This window comes from Thalassophryne amazonica, chromosome 15 (genome assembly GCF_902500255.1).
Source record: "Thalassophryne amazonica chromosome 15, fThaAma1.1, whole genome shotgun sequence".
NCBI lineage: Eukaryota > Metazoa > Chordata > Actinopteri > Batrachoidiformes > Batrachoididae > Thalassophryne > Thalassophryne amazonica.
Window position 1 is genome coordinate 96727519 of NC_047117.1, and position 27654 is coordinate 96755172.

The 27654-nt window shown below is 44.6% G+C and overlaps 1 protein-coding gene across 1 annotated transcript in view; it reads right to left on the reverse strand.

Moving 5' to 3' along the window:
* LOC117526428 (lysyl oxidase homolog 4-like) overlaps positions 1-27654 on the reverse strand; it is a 98812-nt gene that overhangs the window by 29950 nt on the left and 41208 nt on the right. Inside the window, exons 5-7 of the mRNA XM_034188502.1 lie at positions 20276-20314; positions 19995-20202; positions 14805-14985 (exon numbers count right to left, since the gene is read on the reverse strand). Of these exons, the coding sequence (XP_034044393.1) occupies positions 14805-14985; positions 19995-20202; positions 20276-20314 (428 nt within the window). The remainder of the gene's footprint in view (positions 1-14804; positions 14986-19994; positions 20203-20275; positions 20315-27654) is intronic.

Sequence of the window (27654 nt, forward strand, 5' to 3'; positions counted from 1 at the left end):
TTATTAATATTTCTTTAACTTCTGGATCTGTTCCTAAATGTTTCAAATCTGCAATGATTAAACCATTACTTAAGAAACCTAATCTTGACCCTAGTGTATTGAAAAACTACTGGCCGATATCAAATCTATCATTTTGTTCTAAAATTCTGGAAAAAGTGGTGTCACGTCAGCTCGTAGACTATCTTACTGAGAATAATCTCTTTGAACCACTGCAGTCTGCTTTTAGAAAATATCATTCCACAGAACTCACTAAAGTGGTGAATGATCTGCTTACAGTGGATTCGGACGCCACCACAGTTCTGTTGCTGTTAGATCTCAGTGCTGCATTTGATACAGTGGATCATCATATTCTACTTGATAGGCTGGAAAATCATTTTGGGATTACTGGGAGTGCCCTTGCATGGCTGACATCATACTTGACCAGTCGTTCTCACTGTTTTGTACAGTAACACTACCTCTAACCTTAGTGACATGAAATTTGGGGTTCCACAGGGGTCTGTCTTAGGCCCCCTGCTTTTCTCCCTTTATATAGCACCCCTTGGGCACAAATTGCGGCGTTTTGGGATTACCTTTCACTGCTATGCAGATGATATTCAGTTATACATGCTGATAACTGCTGGTAATCTCGTTCACATAAAATCCTTAGAAGATTGCCTTGCAGCAGTGAGACGTTGGATGTCTAGAAACTTCCTACTTTTAAACTCTGATAAGACTGGAATGATGGTTCTTGGTCCAGTGAGACATTGGCATCAATTTGACCAGTTAACACTTAGCCTAAGCTCGCGTGTCATACATCACACTGACAAAGTGAGGAACCTTGGGGTAATTTTTGATCCTACGTTGTCCTTTGGCCTCCACATTAGAAATATTACAAGGACTGCTTTCTTCCACCTGCGAAATATAGCGAAGATTCATCCCATCCTGTCTATGGCTGATTCTGAGACCTTGATTCATGCATTTGTTTCTTCTAGATTGGACTACTGCCATGTTCTATTTTCTGGTTTACCACAGTCCAGCATTAGGGCTCTCCAGTTGGTTCAAAATGCTGCTGCCTTGCTTTTAACAGGAAGCAGAAAGTTTGACCAAATTACACTGCCATTAAACCATAAAATTATTCACGGACTAGCACCTCCCTATTTAGCTGACCCAATTAAACCCTATGTACCTGGCTCTGTGTTTTCATGGCGTAGGTCTTCTTTGTGTCCCTAGGGTGAATAAGAAGCCTGCAGGTCACAGAGCTTTCTCTTATCATGCCCCTGTTCTGTGGAATGATCTCCATGCACCAATAAAATAGTCAGATTCTGTAGAGACGTTCAAGTCCAGACTTAAGACGCACTTATTTTCCCTTTCGTATGGCTAGCAAGCTGGCATTGTATGTTTCTATGCTTTAGAGCTGCCACAAATGACTGTTTTGATAGTCGACTAGTCAACTATTATTTTTGTGATTAGTCCATGAGTTGGATCATATGTAAATTGCAGCTTATCGCATTTTATCTATTGATACCATTATTGATTCCACTTATGAATCCGATTCCTTATTGATTCCCTTATTGATTCCTTGAAGTGCTTATGAAGTTTCTGTGTGCTACAAGTAGGCTTTACAGGTTTTCTATGTCAACAACATTTTATTGAGTCTTAAAGTAAATAAATATGAAATTGGTCACTGGATCCTTGATCTCTGGACATAAATAAACTCTACATGGTGGATCCTTGATCTCTGGACATAGATAGAAAAAAATCTGTAGTTTTTGTCAAAAAGCATTTCCTTTCAGACATTAATGGTGTGATTGTCACTCCATACGTCTGAGCTGACCTCAGCTGGCTGTTGGAGTCTGCAGCCACGCAGTCTTGAGCTGCTGCACGTCAGCCAGGATGTCTCATTTTGGGAGGAAAAACAGTTTGATCGATTGCAGGTTTATTGTCGGTATTATGTTTGGAAAGAGGTGTCATTTGATTTAAACAGTGATTCGCTTTGAAGTTAATTATGAGCGGACTCGACTGAGCAGAGAGCGGTGCAGTGTTTGGAGCAACGGAAGGGAGGATGATTCTTGTTTCTTTCTCACAAGACAGGAGTCCCAGTTAGTCACTTTAATCCACACAAAAATTACTCACGATTGACATATTTTAATGGCTTTGAGAGAGGTTAAGAAGCGGAGTTGCCACTTCTAAAGAGGAGCGAAGCAAAGATCCAACGAAGCAGTGGATCGAAGCACTGCTTCATTGGTTCAAGGTTCAAAGCAAATGACTCATCGACTACTAAATTAGTTGTCAATGGTTTCAATAGTCTATGTAGTCGTGACTTCTCGATGAGTCGTGGCAGCCCTACTATACTTCCTACTCTTTTAAATTAATTTTATTAGTAAACAGAGTGTGCCGCGGCCTCAACTTTATCTAAAGTCTGGGTCTTTTAGTGAAGCTTAGGGCTAGTGGTCGGCGATCACCTTAGTATTTCTTGTTTTTCTTGTTGCTTAATGCTGACAAATTATACCTTATTTTGTCGTCTTTCTGCCCCCTCTTTGAGTCTGGTCTGCTTAAGATTTCTTACTCAAATCATCAGGAGTTTTTTCTTACCACTGTCACCTGTGTTCTTGCTCTTGGGGTTAGTAAGGTTAGACCTTACTTGTGTGAAGCACCTTGAGGCAACTTTGTTGTGATTTGGTGCTATATAAATGAAAACAAATGTAATTAAATTGAATTTAAATTGTGTGTGTGCGTATGGGTGACTCTGTGTGCGTATGTGGTGTGTGCGTATGTGGTGTGTGCGTATGAGTGACTCTGTGTGCGTATGTGGTGTGTGCGTATGAGTGACTCTGTGCGTGTGCGTATGAGTGACTCTGTGCGTGTGTGGTGTGTGCGTATGAGTGACTCTGTGCGTGTGTGTATGAGTGACTCTGTGTGTGTGCGTATGAGTGACTGTGTGCGTATGAGTGACTCTGTGTGCGTATTGGTGTGGTGCGTATGTGGTGGTGGTGCGTAGGAGTGACTCTGTGTGCGTATGTGGTGTGTGCGTATGTGGTGTGTGCGTATGAGTGACTCTGTGTGCGTATGTGGTGTGTGTGTATGAGTGACTCTGTGCGTGTTGCGTATGAGTGACTCTGTGCGTGTGTGGTGTGTGCGTATGAGTGACTCTGTGCGTATGTGGTGTGTGCGTATGAGGTGACTCTGTGTGGGTATGTGGTGTGTGCGTATGAGTGACTCTGTGCGTGTGCGTATGAGTGACTCTGTGCGTGTGTGGTGTGTGCGTATGAGTGACTCTGTGCGTGTGTGTATGAGTGACTCTGTGTGTGTGCGTATGAGTGACTCTGTGTGCGTATGAGTGACTCTGTGTGCGTATGTGGTGTGTGCGTATGTGGTGTGTGCGTATGAGTGACTCTGTGTGCGTATGTGGTGTGTGCGTATGAGTGACTCTGTGTGCGTATGTGGTGTGTGCGTATGAGTGACTCTGTGCGTGTGTGTATGAGTGACTCTGTGTGTGTGCGTATGAGTGACTCTGTGTGCGTATGAGTGACTCTGTGTGCGTATGGGGTGTGTGCGTATGAGTGACTCTGTGGTGCGTATGTGGTGGGTGCGTATGAGTGACTCTGTGCGTGTGTGTATGAGTGACTCTGTGTGTGTGCGTATGAGTGACTCTGTGCGTGTGTGTATGAGTGACTCTGTGTGTGTGTGTATGAGTGACTCTGTGTGTGTGTGCGTATGAGTGACTCTGTGCGTGTGTGTATGAGTGACTCTGTGTGTGTGCGTATGAGTGACTCTGTGCGTGTGTGTATGAGTGACTCTGTGCGTGTGTGTATGAGTGACTCTGTGTGCGTATGTGGTGTGTGCGTATGTGGTGTGTGCGTATGAGTGACTCTGTGCGTGTGTGTATGAGTGACTCTGTGCGTGCCTGTGTGTGTGTGTATGAGTGACTCTGTGCGTGCCTGTGTGTGTGTGTGGTATGAGTGACTCTGTGCGTGCCTGTGTGTGTGTGTGTATGAGTGACTGTGTGTGGTGTGTGTATGAGTGACTGTGTGTGTGTGTGTATAGTGACTGTGTGTGTGTGTGTGTATGAGTGACTCTGTGTGTGTGTGTATGAGTGACTCTGTGCGTGTGTGTGTGTGTGTGTATGAGTGACTGTGCGTTGTGTGGTGTGTATGAGTGACTCGGTGTGTGTGGTGTGTATGAGTGACCTGTGTGTGTGTGTGTATGAGGACTCTGTGTGCGTTGTATTGTGGTGTGTGCGTATGTGGTGTGTGCGTATGAGTGACTCTGTGTGCGTATGTGGTGTGTGTGTATGAGTGACTCTGTGCGTGCCTGTGTGTGTGTGTGTATGAGTGACTGTGTGTGTGTGTGTGTGTGTATGAGTGACTCTGTGTGTGTGTGTGTGTATGAGTGACTCTGTGCGTGTGTGTGTGTATGAGTGACTCTGTGCGTGTGTGTGTGTATGAGTGACTGTGCGTGTGTGTGTGTATGAGTGACTCTGTGCGTGTGTGTGTGTGTGTGTGTATGGAGTGACTGTGCGTGTGTGTGTGTATGAGTGACTGTGCGTCGTGTGTGTGTGTGTGTGTGTGACCTCTGTGTGTTGTGTGTGTGTGTATGAATGTATGTAGGTACTGTGTGTGTGTGTGTGTATGAATGTATGTAGGTACTGTGTGTGTGTGTGTGTGTTGTATGAGTGTGTGCGTGGTGTGTGTGTGTGTGTATGAGTGACTGTGCGTGTGTGTGTGTATGAGTGACTCTGTGTGTGTGTGTGTGTGTATGAGTGACTCTGTGCGTGTGTGTGTGTGTGTGTATGAGTGTGTGCGTGTGTGTGTGTATGAGTGACTCTGTGTGTGTGTGTGTATGAGTGACTGTGTGTGTGTGTGTATGAGTGACTCTGTGTGCGTATGTGGTGTGTGCGTATGTGGTGTGTGCGTATGAGTGACTCTGTGTGCGTATGTGGTGTGGTGTGTATGAGTGACTCTGTGCGTGCCTGTGTGTGTGGTGTATGAGTGACTCTGTGCGTGCCTGTGTGTGTGTGTGTGTGTATGAGTGACTCTGTGCGTGCCTGTGTGTGTGTGTGTATGAGTGACTGTGTGTGTGTGTGTGTATGAGTGACTCTGTGTGTGTGTGTGTATGAGTGACTGTGTGTGTGTGTGTATGAGTGACTCTGTGTGTGTGTGTGTATGAGTGACTCTGTGTGTGTGTGTATGAGTGACTGTGTGTGTGTGTGTATGAGTGACTCTGTGTGTGTGTGTGTATGAGTGACTGTGTGTGTGTGTGTATGAGTGACTCTGTGTGTGTGTGTGTATGAGTGACTGTGTGTGTGTGTGTGTATGTGACTCTGTGTGTGTGTGTGTATGAGTGACTGTGTGTGTGTGTGTATGAGTGACTCTGTGGTGTGTGTGTATGAGTGACTGTGTGTGTGTGTGTGTATGAGTGACTCTGTGTGTGTGTGTGTGTGTATGAGTGACTCTGTGCGTGTGTGTGTGTATGAGTGACTGTGCGTGTGTGTGTATGAGTGACTCTGTGTGTGTGTGTGTGTATGAGTGACTCTGTGTGTGTGTGTGTGTATGAGTGACTGTGCGTGTGTGTGTGTATGAGTGACTCTGTGTGTGTGTGTGTATGAGTGACTGTGTGTGTGTGTGTATGAGTGACTCTGTGTGCGTATGTGGTGTGTGCGTATGTGGTGTGTGCGTATGAGTGACTCTGTGCGTGCCTGTGTGTGTGTGTGTATGAGTGACTCTGTGCGTGCCTGTGTGTGTGTGTGTGTTGATAAATTCCAGTATATTAGCACAATATTCTAAAACTCAAGTTCTCAAATTGCTCTCCCACAATAAATCCCTCTCACAGGTCCCATGTCATCAGGTCTATCAGCCGGTCACAGTCAATAAATCCATGCCCCCTAAAGACTGTACTGTTGCACATTTAAGTCTAAAAAAACATGGGGTTAACATTAGACAATTACACACACAGAAAAAGAAAGAAAAAACGGTATCTAAGAAAACATGAAATTAATACTAAACAGATTCTTACAAAAAAACAGTCAATGCTGGCAGATCTGATCATTCAGCAGCCACTTTTTTTAATTCACTGGTGAAAATAAAATAATTTTTTTTTCTTTTTAGTACAGTGGGTAGATTGTTCCATTCTTTAATCGCTCTATATGAAAAAGCTGTCTGTGCAAAAATTGTTTTACATCTTGGAACAGCACACTGCCCCCTAGTGATGGAACGTGTACTTCTATTGTCACTTGAGATGTTAACTGGACAAAGTTCTGAAGAGGAGCAGGTGCCAAATTATGTATAATTCAATGTACTAATCGGATTCTAGCCATTCTTTGAATGTTTTCAAAATTCAACAATCTGTGTTTTTTCCAGAACGTGGCCATGATGGTGCTGCCTTGTTCTCTGGTCCAAGAATTTTAAGGCTTGTTTGTAAATGGATTCTAACGACTTCAAGGTGGTTTTATTTCCTTGTGACCAGCATGTGATACAATAATAGAATCTGGACATGATCATTGTATTTAAATAAATTTTTGCTGCTTCCACAGTTAGAGAGTTCCTGATACATTTAAAAGTTGCTACACTAGATTTAAATCTCTGACACATTTGTTTTACATGTTTTTAAAGGTAAGCGAAGGGTCCAGGATAACGCCTAAGTATTTGTATTCTCTTACATTTTCAATGTGTTCCCCATTTACATACACATTTGGAAAGTTACACTGTTTGGTTGTTTGTAAAAATACATGGTAGATGTTTTCTTTATATTTAGAGTTAATTTGACTCTCGTAGCCATGCTGCCACTTTACCCATGGCCTCATTCAGTTTAGAAGCTACCTGCTCAACTTCTCTCCTCCAAGTATAAACGACTGTGTCATCTGCGTACATTTGAATGTAAATATCCTCATGCATCACAGATGGCAAGTCGTTTACATATAGGGAGAAGAGTAGAGGGCCCAAATTGGACCCTTGTGGCAGCCCACTATCAGCGGCCTAAGATAGAGGATGTAGTATCATTACGAACACATTGAGAACGATCTCACAGATAGGATTTTAACCAGGCTAGTGTATTCACAGAGAATTTGAAATTCAGCTTCTTCTTGTCTTTCAGCTGTTCCCGTTAGGGGGCGCCACAGCAGATCAATCGTTTCCATCTCACCCTGTCCTCCGTATCTTCCTCTGTCACACAACCACCTGCATGTCCTCCCTCAGCACATCCATGAACCTCCTCTTTGGTCTCCCTCTTCTCCTCCTGCCTGGTGGCTCCATCCTCAGCATCCTTCTCCCTATATACCCTGGGTCCCTCCTCTGCACATGTCCAAACCATCTCAATCTCGCCTCTCTGACTTTGTCTCCAAATTGTCCCACCTGAGCTGTCCCTCTGATATGTTCATTCCTAATCTTGTCCATTCTTGTCACTCCCAAAGAGAATCTCAACATCTTCAGCTCCGCCTCCTGTCTTTTTGTTAGTGCCACCGTCTCTAATCGTCCAACATAGCTGGTCTCACTACTGTCTTGTAAACTTTCTCCTTCACTCTTGTGATATTCTTCGGTCACAAATCACTCCTGCCACCTTTCTCCACCCACTCCACCCTGCCTGCACTCTCTTCTTCACCTCTCTACCACACTCTCCATTACTTTGAACAGTTGACCCCAAATATTTAAACTCATCTACTTTCACTACTTCTACTCTTTGTAACCTGCACTATTCCACTGGGCTCCCTCTCATTCACACACATGTACTCAGTCTTGCTTCTACTGACTTTCATTCCCCTTCTGTCCAAAGCATATCTCCACTTCTCCAGACTAGACTCAACTTGCTCTCTACTCTCACTACAGATCACAATGTCATCTGCAACATCATAGCCCATGGGGACTCCTGTCTGATCTCATCTGTCAACCTGTCCATCACCACTGCAACAAGAAAGGACTCAGAGCTGATCCTTGGTGTAATCCCATCTCCACCTTGAATGAGTCTGTCATTCCTCCTGCACATCTCACCACTGTCACACTATTCTTGTACATGTCCTGCACTACTCTAACATACTTCTCTGCCACTCCAGACTTCCTCATACAATACCACAGCTCTTCTCTTGGCACCCTATCATAAGCTTTTTCTAAGTCCACAAACCACAATGTAACTCTTTCTGTCCTTCTCTGTACTTTTCCAACAGTATTCTCAGAGCAACATTGCATCTGTAGTGCTCTTTCTCGGCATGAAACCATATTGCTGCTCACAGATCTCACCTGTTTTCTAAGCCTAGCTTCTACTACTCTTTCCCACAACTTCATGCTGTGGATGATCAACTTTATGCCTCTGTAGTTACTGCAGCTCTGCACATCACCCTTGTTCTTGAAAATAGGAACCAGCACACTTCGTCTCCACTCCTCAGGCATCCTCTCACTTTCCAAGATTTTATTAAACAATCTGGTTAGAAACTCTACTGCCATCTCTCCTAGACATTTCCATGCCTCCACTGGAATGTCATCTGGACCAACTGCCTTTGCAATCTTCATCCTCTTCATAGCAGCCCTCACTTCTTCCTTACTAATCTCTTGTACTTCCTGATTTTCTCTCACCACATCAGCCAACCTTTTCTCTCGCTCATTTCTTTATTCATCAACTCTTCAAAATATTCCCTCCACCTTCTCAGCACACACTCCTCATTTGTCAGCACATTACCATGTGCATCTTTTACCACTCTAACCTGCTGCACATCCTTTCCAGCTCTGTCCCTTTGTCTGGCCAATTGGTACAAGTCCTTTTCTCCTCCTTACTATTCAACTTCTTGTACAGCTCGCAATATGCCTTTTCCTTTGCTTTTGCCACTTCTCTTTTCACCTTACGCTGCATCTCCTTGTACTCCTGTCTACTTTCTTCATCTCTCCGACTGTCCAAAACGTTTTCGCCAACCTCTTTCTCCTTATGCTTCCTGGACCTCTTCATTCCACCACCAAGTCTCCTTGTCTTCCTTCCACTGTCCAGATGTCATACCCAGTACTGTCCTAGCTGTCTCCCTCACCACATCTGCAGTACTTTTCCAGTTGTCCAAAACTGCTTCCCCTCCAACCAGTGCTTCTCTCACCTGCTCGCTAAATTTCACACAACAGTCTTCCTCCTTCAGCTTCCACCATCTGATCCTTTGTGAGCTCTCACTCTCTTCTTCTTCTTTACCTCTAAAGTCATCCTACAAACAACCATCCTATGCTGTCTAATGACACTCTCTCCTGCCACCACCTTACAGTCTGTGATTTATTTTAGCTTGCATCTCCTATAAAGAATGTAGTCTACCTGTGTGCACCTTCCTCCACTCTTATATGTACCCTGTGCTCCTCCCTTTTCTTAAAGTAGGTATTCACCACAGCCATTTACATCCTTTTTGCAAAATCAACTACCATCTGTCCCTCCCCATTCCTATCCTTGATACCATATCTACCCATTACTTCCTCATCACCTCTGTTCCCTTCACAATATGCCCACTGAAGTCCTATCACCCTAACCCGCTCCTAACCCTAACCTTGTATCAGAATTTGAAATTAGCTAATTTTAGAAAAAAAAAAAAAGGATGACTGACTGTGTCAAAGGCTTTTCGTAGATCTAAAAAGGTTTCCGCCTACTACTCCTCCATATCCAGATGTTTTTTATGTTTTCGACAAGGAGGCAGCAAGCTGTTTCTGTTGAGTGGTTTGTCCTTAACCCAAACTGCATAGGATGTAGCAGGTCTTCAGCCTCGAGAGGTTCAATGAGTTGCTTAGCTACAACCTTTCAAGAGCCTTTGACACAACTGGGAGAATACTGATGGGTCTGTAGTTGTTAATGTCTTGTTTATCCCCTATTTTATGGATAGGAATGACAATTGCTGTTTTAACAACTTTGGAAATATGTTTTCAGCTATAGATTGATTTACAAGTCTGGTGATTGGCACTGTTAAACTGTCTTTGTATTTTATGAAAAGGGTATCAAGTCCATGAATATCGTGGCACCGTGAGCTAGACAGTGAAAGTGAGGACTTTGTACACTTCTATGCCATTGGTCGGAGTAAAATTTACTCATTCATGTTGTCCATGCAAGCATGTTTACATGTTGTTTGTGGGAACTTCTGACTGATCATTTGAACTGATTCAATAAAATAATGATTAAAATAATTTCCAATAGTGAGATGATCAGATATAATTGTGCCATCAAGTTCAGTATTTACAGTCCCTTGATTGTCCTCTTCCTGATAGTTCCCAGTGCTTTTCCACAACTGTTTAATATTTCTTTCCGCAGCCTTAATTACTTCTAAGTAAAAATCCGTTTTTGCTTTCCTTATTTGCATTGTAACCTTATTCCTTAAGCTTTTAAAATTCATTCTATCTGTAATATGTCCCATTTTAAGAGAGATTTTATGTGCTAAATCCCTTTTTCTCATAAGAGCCCAGATGTTTCATTCAGCCAAGGTATATTTGCTTTTACATGTGTCTTACATGGTTGAATTACAGTGTATTTAAGAACTATTCGTTTAATTTCAGACAAAAATTCAGCACATGATCGGTCAGTGTTTTCCCAACTAACAATATTATTCCACAGGACGTTCTTTAGTTTGTTTTCCAAAAGTGTCCTAGTTCTTTGGGGACAAAAGATGTCCTTTTTTGTTGTGAGCATCTTGTAACCTTATGCCTAGATTTTTGATAGCTTTTGTACTAATAGCGTGAGATTGTGATCAGACTTTCCTCTTAGGAGGTTATAAGTTTTTTGTGATGTGGTCCGGCCTAGTTGTGAAAATTAAATCCAATAAAGTTTGAGAGGTACTGGTTATCCTTGTTGGTTGTTCATTAATTGCATCATATGATATTTATTTGTGATATCCTTAAGTTTTCTCCAACGCATTTTATTGGACCAGTCCAAAATGAAATCACCTATTAGAATGAGCTCTTTACCACTGTACAATTTGAAAATATTTGCCAGTGATTCAAAAAAAATATCTGTAGCTGTAGGCGGTCTATATATAGCAACTACAAAGAAGGACATTTCAGAAGATAATGTTATGTTCATCCCAACACACTCCAGACCATCACTGGTGAGGCAATTTCTGTGCTATTAATGCTTTCCTTAACATAGATCATGATGCCACCTCCTCTGCCACTTAGTCTGTTCATTTCTGTAGATTTTATATCCCGGTGCTGTAAACAAGCAGGAGAAGGTGTTGAAGTTAGCAGTTTCAGACAGACATAAAAAGTCAGGATTGGCATCTGATAAGAGCAGCTGGAGTTGTTCTGATTTACAGACAGCACTTCTGATGTTAAGATGCCCCCCCCAGAAGCCCCTTAGGTTTTGACTTGGGTCCTACAATATCTTTGCATGATTCACAGTTTGAAATATTTTATACATCTGTTGTTTCTGCATTGCAATGTTAGAATCCAGCAGTTGGTGAATTCCCAATCTTACAGTTTTTCTGGATGCAGTGTAATAATTGCTTGATTTGGAGATTTGGACATGAGTTGACCACTGGACCCACTTGGTCCATGGCGCGACTCTGACTGATGGGCTTTAGCCACGTAGGTGGTGATTGATGACTGGCGCTACTGGAGCCCACAGGTCATCCCTCTGCCAGGGCGGACGCCTCCGCTGGTGGCATTAGCTCCTCTGCTAACCCCATCAGAAAAAATGGAGATCTTGCATCTGCTAGGCTATCAGCCATAGGCTCGACCCCGTCGTGAGCCGCAGGTGGCGTTAGCTCTCCTGCTAACACATTGATAAAGATAGAGGTCTCGGTCTGCTGGGCCATTAGCTGTAGGCGTGACCCCATCACGGGCCGCTGGCGGCGTTCGCTCTCCTGCTAACACCGCAGGAAAAGGTGGAGACCCCGCGGCTGCTGGGCTGTTCGCCGTAGGCGTGATGTCACCATGGGCCACTGGTGGCGTTAGCTCCCCTGCTAACACCATTGGTGGCATTAGCTCCCCGAAAAGCACCACTGGAGGAGGCGGCCCATGGACTCCTGAGCTGTTAACCTTCAGTACGACCCCGTCTGGAACCGCCGGTCCGCTGATAGTCTGAGTTGACACTGGTTAGAAAAGCCTAATCAAACTTGTTCGGATTGCAGGAGCTGTTGGTCCACTGCAACAGGCCACACAGGTAGCCATGCCATGCCAGGTCTCATGCTCAATCAGGCCAGATGCTACATCAGTGCGATGGGATGGACCAGGACACTGATGTATGTCCTAGATAGTAGGAGGAACATTACGACCAGAAATGCGTTGCACTCCTGTGACTTAGGCGTGGGTCCCAGCGCACCTTTGTGAATGACTGCCAAGATGTGATTGAATAAAGGTGGTGGCTAAAACATATCTCCCAAAACCAAGATGTTTATTTACTTGTTTTTTTTTTTGAGTTTATATTTCACTGCATAGATTTAAACTGCTGTTTAGATAATGTCCTTTTAAAATTTGTCCAGTGTCGATATCGTAAGAGATACCTGTGAGCAGTGCATACATGAAGAGAGCTGCTACAATACCTGTCACACGTGGTGCCACCATCTTGGAAAATGTGTGTGTGTATGAGTTACTGTGTGTGTGTGTGTGTGTGTGTATGAGTTACCTCTGTGTGTATGAGTTACCTCTGTGTGTATGTGTGTTTGTGTGCGTATGAGTGACTGTGTGTGTGCGACTGCGTGTGAGTTATGCGTGTGTGAGTTATTGCGTTGTGTGTGTGTGTTATTGCGTGTGTGTGTGTGTTATTGCGTGCGTGTGTGTTTGCGTGAGCGGTGGGTTAGTGTGTGTTATTGCGTGTGTGTTATTGCGTGCGTGTGTGTTATTGCGTGCGCGTGTGTTAGTGTGTGTTATTGCGTGTGTGTGTGTGTGTTATTGCTGTGCGTTGTGTGTTATTGCGCGTGTGTGTTATTGCACGTTGTGAGTTATTGCGTGCGTGTGTGTTATTGTGTGCGCGTGTTATTGCGTGTGTGTGTTATTGCGTGCGTGTGTTATTGCGTGCGCGTGTGTTAGTGTGTGTTATTGCGTGCGCGTGTGTGTGTGTTATTGCGTGTGTGTGTGTGTGTGTTATTGCGTGTGTGTGTGTTAGTGTGTGTTATTGCGTGCGCGTGTGTTAGTGTGTGTTATTGCGTGCGCGTGTGTTATTGCGTGCGCGTGTGTGTGTGTTATTGCGTGTGTGTGTGTGTGTTATTGCGTGCGTGTGTTATTGCGTGCGCGTGTGTTAGTGTGTGTTATTGCGTGTGTGTGTGTGTGTTATTGCGTGCGTGTGTGTTATTGCGCTGTGTGTGTTATTGCACGGTGAGTTATTGCGTGCGCGTGTGTTATTGCGTGCGCGTGTGTGTGTTATTGCGTGTGTGTGTGTATGTGTGTTATTGCGTGCGTGTGTGTTATTGTCTGTGCGCGTGTGTGTGTGTGTGTTATTGCGTGTGTGTGTGTGTGTTATTGCGTGCGTGTGTGTTATTGCGTGCGCGTGTGTTAGTGTGTGTTATTGCGTGTGTGTGTGTGTGTGTTATTGCGTGCGTGTGTTATTGCGCGTGTGTGTTATTGCACGTGTGAGTTATTGCGTGCGTGTGTGTTATTGCGTGCGCGTGTGTGTGTGTGTTATTGCGTGTGTGTGTTTTATTGCGTGCGTGTGTTATTGCGTGCGCGTGTGTTAGTGTGTTATTGCGTGTGTGTGTGTGTGTGTGTGTGTTATTGCGTGCGTGTGTGTTATTGCACGTGTGAGTTATTGCGTGCACGTGTGTTATTGCGCGTGTGTGTGAGTTCTTGTGTGTGTGTGTGTGTGTGTGTGTGTGTGTATGAGTTATTGCGCGTGTGTGTGTGTGCGCGCGTGTGTGTGTGTGAAGCAGCAGCATTCTCTACTCAAATGCTCGTTAAGCTTAAAGACTCGTTAGTTAAACAGCCCTCAGACCACTGAAACTGTAAAAAATTTGGTTCATGTTGTTTTGGATCCAAGTTTTAATGTTCACATGCAGAATAATAAATTATAACAAACTGTAGCACAACTTAAAAGTCAAAGTACACAAAAAATGTCAGCTGTGTTTTCTTGATCTAAACTGACCGTGTCGGGTGGCAGAACAGCTGGTATGACGGCGGTGTTTTCATACATAAACACAGTAAACACAGCATCCAGTGGCTCGAGCGTCAAATCACTCGCTGTCACGACTCAGTATGTCGGCACTGGATATAAACTGATGGATGAAAAGATCCAACTTGAACACTGTGACGTGGATTTCTGTTGTAGCTCTGGTACGTGGATCCATGATGCGCTTCTGCTGTGCTGCACATTATCAAAGACCAAAATAATTTGGAAAAGGGTGGGAACCCTTGAAGTGGTCTGTGTGAGGTCCAGGCTGAAGTCCAATGAAGTCTATAATTTGTCTTTAAATAACTGATGGTGTGACCAACCCTGGCTTCAAGAGAAAGGCATTACCCATGATCCTTCACTTTGCTCCTGCAGTCCACCTGATTTCTAGTTTCACTGAGCTTTGTTTGAGGAATCCTGCAGCTGAATCCTGAATAAGGCACAAAAACTTTCCCTTTTGTGACTTGATAAAGTAAGGAGCAGGAACGCCAGTCACACACAGGACCATAAAGAGGAAAAGGATCTGACTGCAGGATTCCTGCTAAGGTAAAGTTCTCTATAAATCTGTTATTGTTGGGCAGTTTAGTGTCTATGTGAGGTTGCTGACTGACCGATGTTCTGATTTCAAAGCCTCACATTCAGCACATTTGTGATCAAACGAGTCCACTTTATAGTCCTGGAAGTAGTCATGGGAAGAAGACTCGAAACATCTTATCAGGGTTTATTTGTGTGCTGAGACCTGTTAAGTCTGACAGGGTCTGATTAGGTTGAAGTGGTCTGATATCCTGTCTTACCTTGTCCCAGCTGAGCCTTGGTCAGTGCCTCTTTGGCCGTTCCAAAGCCCAACTCCCTGCAGACAACACTGGCTGCAGTGACGTCCCACAGGTGGTCACACACGGTGCCCCACTTCCCTTCCACCAGCACCTCCACACGTCCCTCCCCGAGCCGGGGCCCTGCCTTCAGCCGCACAGCCAGCTGGGAATGGAAAGGACTGGTTCAAGGAAGGAAATAGTTTGGCTCAAATGACATTTACCGTTCTGAATTCATCTGGAGTTCCTTTAAGGCCAATATAAGGCAGTGTGATGGCCAAGTGGTTAGTGTGTTTGTTTCCAGAGCAGAATATTCCTGCTTCAAGGCCACCCTCGCCCATTCTCCATATACGAGGTCTATTAGAAAAGTATCTGACCTTTTTATTTTTTCAAAAACTATATGGATTTGAATCACGTGCGATTACATCAGCCAACCTTGAACCCTCGTGCGCATGCGTGAGTTTTTTCACGCCTGTCGGTTGCGTCATTCGCCTGTGGGCAGGCTTTGAATGAGCACTGGTCCACCCCTCCCGTCGGAATTCCTTTGTCTGAGAACTTCCTGAGAGACTGGCGCTTGCTTGATCAAAATTTTTTCAGAAACTGTAAGGCACATCCAGTGGACACCATTCGAGAAATTCAGACGGTTTTCTGTGAAAGTTTTAATGGCTGATGAGAGATTAAGGAGTGTTACTATCGTTTTAAGGACAGCCCATGGAGCCGGACAGCGCACCGTGCCCGAGCCGCCGTCGTCAGCCTGTTTGAGCTGAAAACTTCCAAATTTAAGCCTCTGTGACCCAGGACGTCCGTGAGAGAGCAGAGAAGTTTCAGAAGAGCTCGGGATCAGCAGTTTATCCGGACATTCCACTGTTAAAGGAGATTTGTAATGAAAGACGTGTGGAAGGATTCGCGCGTCGGCACCCACCCGCTCATGGTGCGGAGCCACAGCAAAACACCTCTGTGGAAGTCCTCACAGGACAAGTTTGAACATGCCAGCTGTTAAACAATTTCTCGGATACTCACTTGACTGAAAGCCATCGAAAATCGCCTGAATCTTACGAATGGTTATCAACACGGAGGTGTTTTTCTGTGGCGCTGCGCGATGAGCGGCTGCGTGCTGATGCGCAAATCCGTCCGCACGTCTTTCATTACAAAATCTCCTTTAACAGTGGAATGTCCGGATAACTTCTGATCCCGACCTCTTCTGAAACTTCTCCGTTCTCTCACGACATCCTGGGTCAACAGAGGCTTAAATTTGGAAGTTTTCAGCTCGAAACAGGCTGACGACGGTGGCTCGGGCGCGGCGCGCCATCTGGCGCAGTGGGCTGTCCTTAAAACGATAGTAACACTCCTTAATCTCTCATCAGCCGTTAAAATTTTCACCGAAAAACCGTCTGAATTTCTTGAATGGTGTCCACTTTGATGTGCCTTACAGTTTCTGAAAAAATTTGATCAAGCAAAGCGGCAGTCCTCTCAGGAAGAAGTCAGACAAAGGAATTCCGATGGGAGGGGTGGACCGGTGCTCACTCAAAGCCTGCCCACAGGCGAATGACGCAACCGGCAGGCGTGAAAAAACTCATGCATGCGCACGAGGGTTCAAGGTTGTCTGATGTAATCACACGTGATTCAAATCCATATAGTTTTTGAAAAAAATAAAAAGGTCAGTTTCTTTTCTAATAGATCCCGTAATGTGGAACTGCGTCAGGAATGGCTCTTCCAATCAACATGAAGATTCTTCTTGGATCTGCTGTAGCAGAAAAAAAAGGACAAGCCAAAGTCTCCAAGAACAGATCTAAGTAGATGTTCCTGGTGAGTACTTTGTAATTTGCTGTGAGTTCTGGATCACAATGTGCGGCCTGGTCAGTCTGAGACTTTGCTTAATCTGGCTTCCTCTTACACTTCAACATGAGACTACATCAGGTTTAGTGTTTCATCTTAAATCTTCATTAATTTAATATGCCCGCTTACTCCAATTAGGGGTCACTGGGGGAAGACTGCTGTAGTCTATCCCAGCAGTCACAGGGTTCACCCTGGCCAGGTCACCAGTCTATCATAGAGCCACATGTAAACAAACATGCCTACAGTCAGTTTAAAGTTTCCGCTTCACCAAACATGCCCGTCTTATGTCTTTGGAAGTGGGAGAAACCCAGAGCACTGCAAACAGAGAGAACATGTAAACTCCACACAGCAAGGACATGGTGGGACATGATCCCATGATCTGGCAAGTCTGTCAGAATCAGAGAGTCAGGATTGGCCCCCACGTATCCACAGCTCTCACACTCAGCACAGGTTCCCCTCAAGACTGTGCGCTGAGCCTGCTGCTCTTCACCCTCTACACCTCTGACTACACCCCTACCCACACCAGCAACACCTTCATTAAGTATGTGGATGACACAACAGTGGTCGGTTGTATCACTGGAGGAGATGAGTCTGCCTACCGGGAGGAGGTGGACCAGGTGACGGTGTGGTGTAGAGAAAATAACCTGCTCCTGAACACATCCAAAGCCAAGGAGCTAATCATAGACTTCAGGAGAAACCAAACAGATATTCAGCCTGTTTATCATTGGGGGGACCTGTGTGGAAAGGGTCAGGGACTTCTGTTTCCTGGGAGTCCACATAGAGGAGAAACTGACCTGGAACAGGAACAACCACACACTTGGTAAAGAAGGCACAGCAAAGACTCCACTTTCTGAGAATCCTCAGGAAAAATAACATCAACCAGAGATGTCTGGTGTCTTTTTCCCCGCTCTACCATGGAGAGCATCCTCACATACTGCCTCTGGATGTGGTGAACCAGCTGCATGGGGCCAAACAGGAAAGAGCTCCAGAGAAGGTCACTGGGTGCCCTCTACCCACACTGGGGGACCTTCATTGCTATTGCTCCCAGTGTGTAGTGAGTGCTTTGTATGGCAGCACCATGACATCGGGGTGAATGTGAGGCATACAGTAGTGTTCAGAATAATAGTAGTGCTGTGTGACTAAAAAGATTAATCCAGGTTTTGAGTATATTTCTTATTGTTACATGGGAAACAAGGTACCAGTAGATTCAGTAGATTCTCACAAATCCAACAAGACCAAGCATTCATGATATGCACACTCTTAAGGCTATGAAATTAGAAAATAGAAATATAAGTAAGTAATAATTACCTTCAGCTTCTCCCTTGTTTTACCTGGAGTCACCACAGCAGATCTGAGGTACATATGCACCTTAATTTGGCACATATTGTACACCTGATGCAACCTCACATTAGATGGAGAATGGGCAGGGGTGGAAGCAGGAACCCAGAAACAAGTGAACCAACCACTTGACCATGAGCCCTACCTGATGATTTGTATATAAAAAAAAATCTAAAATATCACTTGACCATCAGAACATGTAAATAACAATATATTACCAAAAAAAAAAAAAAAAAAAAATCTGAAGTTAAAATCATTTGAATTTAGAAAGGTAGAGCCCTGGTGGAAAAGAACAAAGATTTTTATCTGATAGCAAATCCCTTTAAAAAATATGATCTTCATGAAATAGATGAAGAAAAACTATTTCTCTTGGTTTTTATTGCAGATAATATGAGTGAAGTGATGTGCAGCGGCACGAAGCTCACTCATGGTGAGTGACTCAGGGAGTCCCAAACAGGAAATGCCAATTTTCAAGTCCACGGTGAAACAGGATATGTCAATGTCATCTCATGGGATCTCGTGGGAATTTAGTGGCAATTTGAGATTGAAACGGGAAATATGTGTTTAACTTTGGAAAAAAATTTTTTGTTGTTGTTGTTTTAATAATTCCCCCCTGGTTTTGATCTTTTATTTTTATTAATCTGTTCTTTGGTATGTTGTTTTTGTTGTTGTATTTCATCCTCTGTGAGGTTTCTGTGTAACCTTTTGTTTGTCTCATTAAATCATTTTTAAAAGTCAAATGTTGAACACCTCCTGGTTAGACAATAAAGGAGATCTCGTGGGATCTTGCAGGAATTCAGTGGAAGGTTGAAACTGATACGGGAAGTGCTAAAATTTGAGTCCACATTGAAACAGGAAATGTCAAATGTTGAACATTTCCTGGTATGGGTGTAGCTGGGTTGCACTGGACTTCCCTGAAATCTGATTGGACACACCAGGTGCCACCTGAATGATTGACATGTCATGACACCATCTGTCTGGCTGAAAAGAGCCATTTTGAAATTGGTGACACATATTGAATGCTAGGTCCCTCCTGTGCAGTAGGTGGCACTGTGTTCCACAAAAAGGTCTATTCCACCTTAGTAGAAGAAGAAAAATGTTTGCGCTGGTTTTGAATTTGAAAACATGGTCTGAACCACGGATTCCTAGTTATATTGGTCAACATAAATAAAATGCTTAAAGTGACAGGTCTGGGGGCGAGCAGACCCCCCCCCCCCCCAACATGTTGTGTTCAATAAAATCAATAAAATGAATTTCACTTTGATTTGCACTTTAGTTTTCAGACATAAACATGGCACCGAGTTTAAAGCCAGGATGAACAAATCCATTGGTAAATGGGCTGCATTTATAGAGCGCTTTTCCATCTGCATCAGACGCTCAAAGCGCTTTACAATAAGGCCTCATATTCACCCTGATGTCAGGGTGCTGCCATACAAGTAGGGAGCAACTAGGGGATTAAGGACCTTGCCCAAAAGCCCTTAGTGATTTTCTGGTCAGTCTGGGATTTGAACCAAGGATCCTCTCAAGCCCAACTCTTAACCACTACACCATCACCTCCCCTTGGTTTGTGATTTTATAATTTGTTTATCCTGTTCGCATAGAGAAAGCCTGGCTATGTTGATCAGTTCTGAGTACCAGGACCAGGAACTCCTTGCTCAGACCCAGTGATCAGGATCAGCATTCTTAAACCATTTGATTGCTTTGCCTTCCTCCATTTGTTTGCTTATTTCACTTTTTAGTACTGTACATTCAAGATGGTGGAAAGCAGTGACTTTCTCAAAGCCCCCTCCCAAGAAACCATGTTCAGAGGCTGTAAAGGCCTCCAAACAAGAACATGCACACAGCCACCAAAGGGCCTGTTTTTCCCATTTACACATCCAACACTTTAAGCTACTAAAGGGTCTTTGATGGCATTGCGTGTCGTGGGTTGGGATAAATTGCTCAATTCTTATAACACCTTTAAATGCCACTGCTGCCAGAGTTCAACATTTTATAACTGACCGGTACAGTAGGTGGTGCAGGAACGCTGCCGAAACGTGTGAACTGGGGTCCAGGGACACAGCGGACTACAGCGTGCATGCCTCCACGACATGGGACGTTACCCCTGGGGAGGGACAGCTGGGCACGGCACTGTGACAGCGATGACTCGGCCCCCTGACACTGCACCTTCTCCACCCAGTAGGTCTTCTTAGTGATCTGCATCCTCAACCTCCAGACAAACAAAGTGATTACTGTCACAGTTTCAAGACACAACAAAACCCAAAGAGCAGACAAAGCTTTACCTGGATGATGGATCGGCAAGTTTGGAGTCCCACAGTTTCCTGAAACACAGAAAACCACCCCTGAAACATCTCCACATGTGATTGTTCTGGATGAGGAAATGATCTGATATTGTGATCACATGATATGACTGGATTGTTCAAACTTATCTGGTCACATGACATGCTGAGGTCAACAGAGTAGTGTTGTTTTTTTTTAAGGCCTGACCTGGAGTCAGAGTGGACATAAAAAGCCGTGTATCCATAGCTACATTCACACTCAGCAGCTCTTTCTCAGGTTAAACCAAAGTCAGACTGTAGAGGGCGTCCTTCCTGATGCAGGATGTCTGCTGTGTGCTGGTTCCACGTTTGAAAACTTCAGGCCTGAAGCACAACAAAGCTCCAGCTAAAGATAACCTGTTATTATGTAGTGACACGACTCTGCCTGCCTGGAACAGTCGAGTCACTCGCTGTCTCCACAGCAGCCGTTAATCTGGATCTGGAACCATAATGATGGACTTTCCATGAAGAGCAGCTTGGAGCATAATTACCAGAAGAACTGGTCTTAAAAAGCCCTTAGTGAGACTGTGAGAATGAAGGAGAAGGGGGCAAACTGAGTGATGAAAGCAGGCTGCTGGAAAATGGATTGAGTGCTTTTCTGAGCATTTAAACTTCTGTTAAAGTGCGCCGAGCCGCCGAACACACAAACTGCTGACAGAGCAAAGGGTGGGCAGCAGGTTCAGTCTGGATCATCTTCTCGGCGTGGGACCATAATTATGATCACAGAAAAGGACGGGCCACGAACTGCTGACACGCTCAACATTTGTTACCAACTTTGTAAGATACGAAAGAGTTTCAATCAAAGCACAACCACCAAGACAAACACGGGCCTGAAAATACTCAAAGCTCTGCCTCCATGGCAAGCTGCTCGCCAGCGTTAAACAAAAAGTGGTGTTAAATGTTTTTCAAGTAGGTTCCATCAAAGTCAGAACAACACGTCCTCAGAATGTCACTGAAGTTCAGCTTTTCTCACAATGAAGAAGCAACGTGGCAAATGACCAAAATACTGCAGCCTGTTTTAATTACTGACCACATGGAGACGACAGATGTAAACCGACAGACAGACCAGAAACACAGACACAGACAGACACAGACAGGACTGACAGAGATACAGAGGCACCAGACACACAGAGAGAAAACACAGACACACAGAGGCACAGACACACAGAGACACAGACAGAGACACAGACAGGCACAGACACACAGAGGCACAGACACACAGAGACACAGACAAAGACAGACACACAGAGGCACAGACACACAGAGAGACACAGACAGAGACACAGACAGGCACAGACACACAGAGGCACAGACACACAGAGACACAGACAGGCACAGACACACAGAGGCACAGACACACCGAGGACAGACAAAGACAGGACAGAGGCACAGACAAAGACAGCCAGAGACACAGACAAACATGCAGACAAACACACAGCCAGACAGAGACACAAACCAACAGACAGAGACACAGACAAACACGCAGCCAGACAGAGACAAAGACCACAGACAGAGACACAGGCAGACTGACAGAGGCACAGACAAACAGAGGACACAAAGACAGACCAGATGGGAGACACAGGCAGACTGACAGAGATACAGAGGACACAAACAGACAGAAACACAGACAGACAAACAGAGACACAGACAAACATGCAGCCAGACAGAGACACAGACAGACAGAGGCACAGACACAGGCAGACTGACAGAGATACAGAGACACAAACAAACAGACAGAGACACAGACAGACAAACAGAGACACAGACAAACACGCAGCCAGACAGAGACACAGACAAAGACGCAGCCAGACAGAGACACAGACAAAGACGCAGTCAGACAGAGACAAAGACACAGGACAGACCGAGACCCGGACAGACAGCATACTGACAAAGATACAAAGGACACAAACAAACAGACAGAGACACAGACAGACAAAACAGAGACACAGGACAAACACGCAGCCAGACAGAGACACAGGACACAGACAAACAGGCCAGACTGACAGAGGCCACAGACAAACAGAGTACAGACAAAGACAGGACAGATGGAGACACAGGCAGACTGACAGAGATACAGAGACACAAACAAACAGACAGAGACACAGACAGACAAACAGAGACACAGACAAACACGCAGCCCAGACAGCGACAAAGGACACAGACAGACAGAGACACAGAGATATAGAGGACACAAACAAACAGATAGAGACAAGACAGACAAACAGAGAACAGACACACAGAGACAGACAGAAACACGCAGACAGAGGCCACAAACACACAGAGGACACAGACAAACACGCAGCCAGACAGACACACAGACAACACACAGACAGAGACACAGACAAACAGGCAGCCAGAGACACAGACAAACAGGCAGACTGACAAGGACACAGACAAAGACGCAGACCAACACACAAGCCAGCAGAGACAAAGACACAGACAGACAAGAGACACAGATAAACAGGCAGACTGACAGAGATACAGAGACACAACAAACAGACCGAGACAGACAAACAGAGACACAGACAAACACGCAGCCAGACAGAGACCCAGACAAAGACGCAGACAAACCACACAGCCAGACAGGGACAAAGACACAGACAAACACACAGCCTAGACAGGGACAAAGACACAGACAGACAGAGACAGACAGGCAGACTGACAGAGGCACAGACAGAAACACAGGACAGACAGAGGCCACAGACAAACAGAGGACACAGACAAAGACAGACAGATGGAGACACAGGCAGACTGACAGAGATACAGAGACACAAACAAACAGACAGAGACACAGACAGACAAACAGAGACACAGACAAACACGCAGCCAGACAGAGACAAAGACACAGACAGACAGAGACACAGAGATATAGAGGACACAAACAAACAGATAGAGACACAGACAGACAAACAGACACAGGACACACAGAGACAGACAGAAACACAGACAGACAGAGGCACAAACACACAGAGACACAGACAAACACGCAGCCAGACAGACACACAGACAAACACACAGACAGAGACACAGACAAACAGGCAGACAGAGACACAGACAAACAGGCAGACTGACAGAGACACAGACAAAGACGCAGACAAACACACAGCCAGACAGAGACAAAGACACAGACAGACAGAGACACAGATAAACAGGCAGACTGACAGAGATACAGAGACACAAACAAACAGACAGAGACAGACAAACAGAGACACAGACAAACACGCAGCCAGACAGAGACACAGACAAAGACGCAGACAAACACACAGCCAGACAGGGACCAAAGACACAGACAAACACACAGCCAGACAGGGACAAAGACACAGACAGACAGAGGTAATACAGACAGGCAGACTGACAAGAGGCACAGACAGAAACACAGACAGAGACACAGACACACAGAGACACAGACAGAAACACAGACAGACAGAGGCACAGACAAAGACAGACAGAGACACAGAGAGACACAGACAGAGGCACAGACAAACAGAGACACAGACAAACACACAGCCAGACAGAGACACAGACAAAGACGCAGACAAACACACAGCCAGACAGGGACAAGACACAGACAGACAGAGGCACAGACACAGGCAGACTGACAGAGATACAGAGACACAAACAAACAGACAGAGACACAGACAGGCAGATGACAGAGATAAGAGAAACAAACAAACAGACAGAGACACAGGACAAACACACAGCCAGACAGAGACACAGACAGACACAGACAGAGACACAGACACACAGAGACACAGACAGAAACACAGACAGACAGAGGCACAGACAAAGACAGACAGAGACACAGAGAGACACAGACAGACAGAGGCACAGACAAACAGAGACACAGATAAACACACAGCCAGACAGAGACACAGACAAAGACGCAGACAAACACACAGCCAGACAGGGACAAACACACAGACAGACAGAAACACAGACAGACAGGCAGACTGACAGAGATACAGAGACACAAACAAACAGACAGAGACACAGACAGACAGAGGTAACACAGACACACAGAGGTAACACAGACACAGACAGACAGAGGTAATACAGACAGACAGAGGTAACACAGACACACAGACAAATGTAAAGATACACACACGCCTACGCACATACAGTGGGAAAGTAAATATTTGATCCAGTGTCTGTTTTGAAAGTTATCACACCATACAAAGAATGTAGAGGTCTGTAATTTTATTGTAGGGTCACTTCATCTGTAAGAGACAGAATCTAAAAAAACCCCACAAATTCAGAAAATCACATTGAATAATTTTTAAATAATTTAAATAATTTAATAATTTAAATAATTTTGCATTTTTATTGCATGAAATAAGTATTTGATCCCCTAGAAAAACAGGACCTTAATATTTGGCACAGAAACCTTTGTTTGCAGTTCCACAGGTCAGACATTTCCTGTAGTTCATGGCCAAGGTTTGCATACTGTTACCTGAACTTGTTACCTGTATAAAAGACACCTGTCACATAATCCAATCACGCTCCAACCTGTCCACCATAGCCAAGACCAAAGAGCTGTCTAAGGACACCAGGGACAAAACTTTAGACCTGCACAAGGCTGGGATGGACTACAGGACAACAGGCAAGCAGCTTGGTAGAAGACAACAACTGTTATGATTATTTATTAGAAAGTAGAAGAAACACAAGATGACTGTCAATCTCCCTCGGTCTGGGATTCCATGCAAGATCTCACTTTGTGGGGTAAGGATTCCTTCTTGCTTGCCTCTATGGTGGTTGGCTCTCACTGCGGTATTGTATCACTTCCTGTTCCGGAGCACAGCGGTGTTTTTCTGTATCTGTTAGCTGTTTAATCTGCGCAGTTAGATTGATCTAGTTATCTAGATTACGATTTGTTTCGCAGTGTAATCTTCACGTGCCTTAACTAAAGCACTCCTTCTGCTGAATCACCTCTAAATTATTTCACATTATTCACTTTGCGTGTTTTAGGAATCCGCTAGCTTAGCGTAGCTACTAGCTCTTAGCCGATTTAGCATGGCCGGCTTCTCCTGTCTCTCCCGCACTTTTCTGCTCTGGGTGTGAATGTTTAGTTATTCCTCGGCCTCCTTTAGCAGTAGTAACCGGTACTTGTAATAAGTGTAGCTTATTCGTAGCTTTGGAGGCCAGGCTGGGCGAATTGGAGACTCGGCTCCGCACCGTGGAAACTTCTACAGCTAGCCAGGCCCCTGTAGTCGGTGCGGACCAAGGTAAGCTTAGCCGCTGTTAGTTCACACCTGGCAGATCCCGAGCAGCCGGGAAAGCAGGCTGACTGGGTGACTGTGAGGAGGAAGCGTAGCCCTAAACAGAAGCCCCGTGTACACCGCCAACCCGTTCACATCTCTAACTAACCGTTTTCCCCACTCGACGACACACCCGCCGAGGATCAAACTCTGGTTATTGGCGACTCTGTTTTGAGAAATGTGAAGTTAGCGACACCAGCAACCATAGTTAATTGTCTTCCGGGGGCCAGAGCAGGCGACATTGAAGGAAATTTGAAACTGCTGGCTAAGGCTAAGCGTAATTTGGTAAGATTGTAATTCACGTCGGCAGTAATGACACCCGGTTACGCCAATCGGAGGTCACTAAAATTAACATTAAATCGGTTGTGTAACTTTGCAAAACAATGTCGGACTCTGTAGTTTTCTCTGGGCCCCTCCCCAATCGGACCGGGGAGTGACATGTTTAGACGCATGTTCTCCTTGAATTGCTGGCTGTCTGAGTGGTGTCCAAAAAATGAGGTGGGCTTCATAGATAATGGCAAAGCTTCTGGGGAAAACCTGGTCTTGTTTAGGAGAGACGGCATCCATCCCACTTTGGATGGAGCAGCTCTCATTTCTAGAAATCTGGCCAATTTCTTAAATCCTCCAAACCGTGACTATCCAGGGTGGGACCAGGAAGCAGAGTTGTAGTCTTACACACCTCTCTGCAGCTTCTCTCCCCCTGCCATCCCCTCATTACCCCATCCCCGTAGAGACGGTGCCTGCTCCCAGACTACCAATAACCAGCAAAATCTATTTAAGCATAAAAATTCAAAAAGAAAAAATAATATAGCACCTTTCAACTGCACCACAGACTAAAACAGTTAAATGTGGTCTATTAAACATTAGGTCTCTATCTTCTAAGTCCCTGTTGGTAAATGATATAATAATTGATCAACATATTGATTTATTCTGCCTTACAGAAACCTGGTTACAGCAGGATGAATATGTTAGTTTAAATGAGTCAACACCCCTGAGTCACACTAACTGTCAGAATGCTCGTAGCACGGGCGGGGCGGAGGATTAGCAGCAATCTTCCATTCCAGCTTATTAATTAATCAAAACACAGACAGAGCTTAATCATTTGAAAGCTTGTCTCTTAGTCTTGTCCATCCAAATTGGAAGTCCCAAAAACCAGTTTTATTTGTTATTATCTATCGTCCACCTGGTCGTTACTGTGAGTTTCTCTGTGAATTTTCAGACCTTATAGTGGGCGATTTTAACATCCACACAGATGCTGAGGAATGACAGCCTCAACACTGCATTAATCTATTATTAGACTCTATTGGCTTTGCTCAAAAAGTAAATGAGTCCACCCACCACTTTAATCATATCTTAGATCTTGTTCTGACTTATGGTATGGAAATAGAAGACTTAACAGTATTCCCTGAAAACTCCCTTCTGTCTGATCATTTCTTAATAACATTTACATTTACTCTGATGGACTACCCAGCAGTGGGGAATAAGTTTCATTACACTAGAAGTCTTTCAGAAAGCGCTGTAACTAGGTTTAAGGATATGATTCCTTCTTTATGTTCTCTAATGCCATATACCAACACAGTGCAGAGTAGCTACCTAAACTCTGTAAGGGAGATAGAGTATCTCGTCAATAGTTTTACATCCTCATTGAAGACAACTTTGGATGCTGTAGCTCCTCTGAAAAAGAGAGCTTTAAATCAGAAGTGTCTGACTCCGTGGTATAACTCACAACTCGTAGCTTAAAGCAGATAACCCGTAAGTTGGAGAGGAAATGGCGTCTCACTAATTTAGAAGATCTTCACTTAGCCTGGAAAAAGAGTCTGTGCTCTATAAAAAGCCCTCCGTAAAGCTAGGACATCTTTCTACTCATCACTAATTGAAGAAAATAAGAACAACCCCAGGTTTCTTTTCAGCACTGTAGCCAGGCTGACAAAGAGTCAGAGCTCTATTGAGCTGAGTATTCCATTAACTTTAACTAGTAATGACTTCATGACCTTTCTTTGCTAACAAAATTTTAACTATTAGAGAAAAAATTACTCATAACCATCCCAAAGACGTATCGTTATCTTTGGCTGCTTTCAGTGATGCCGG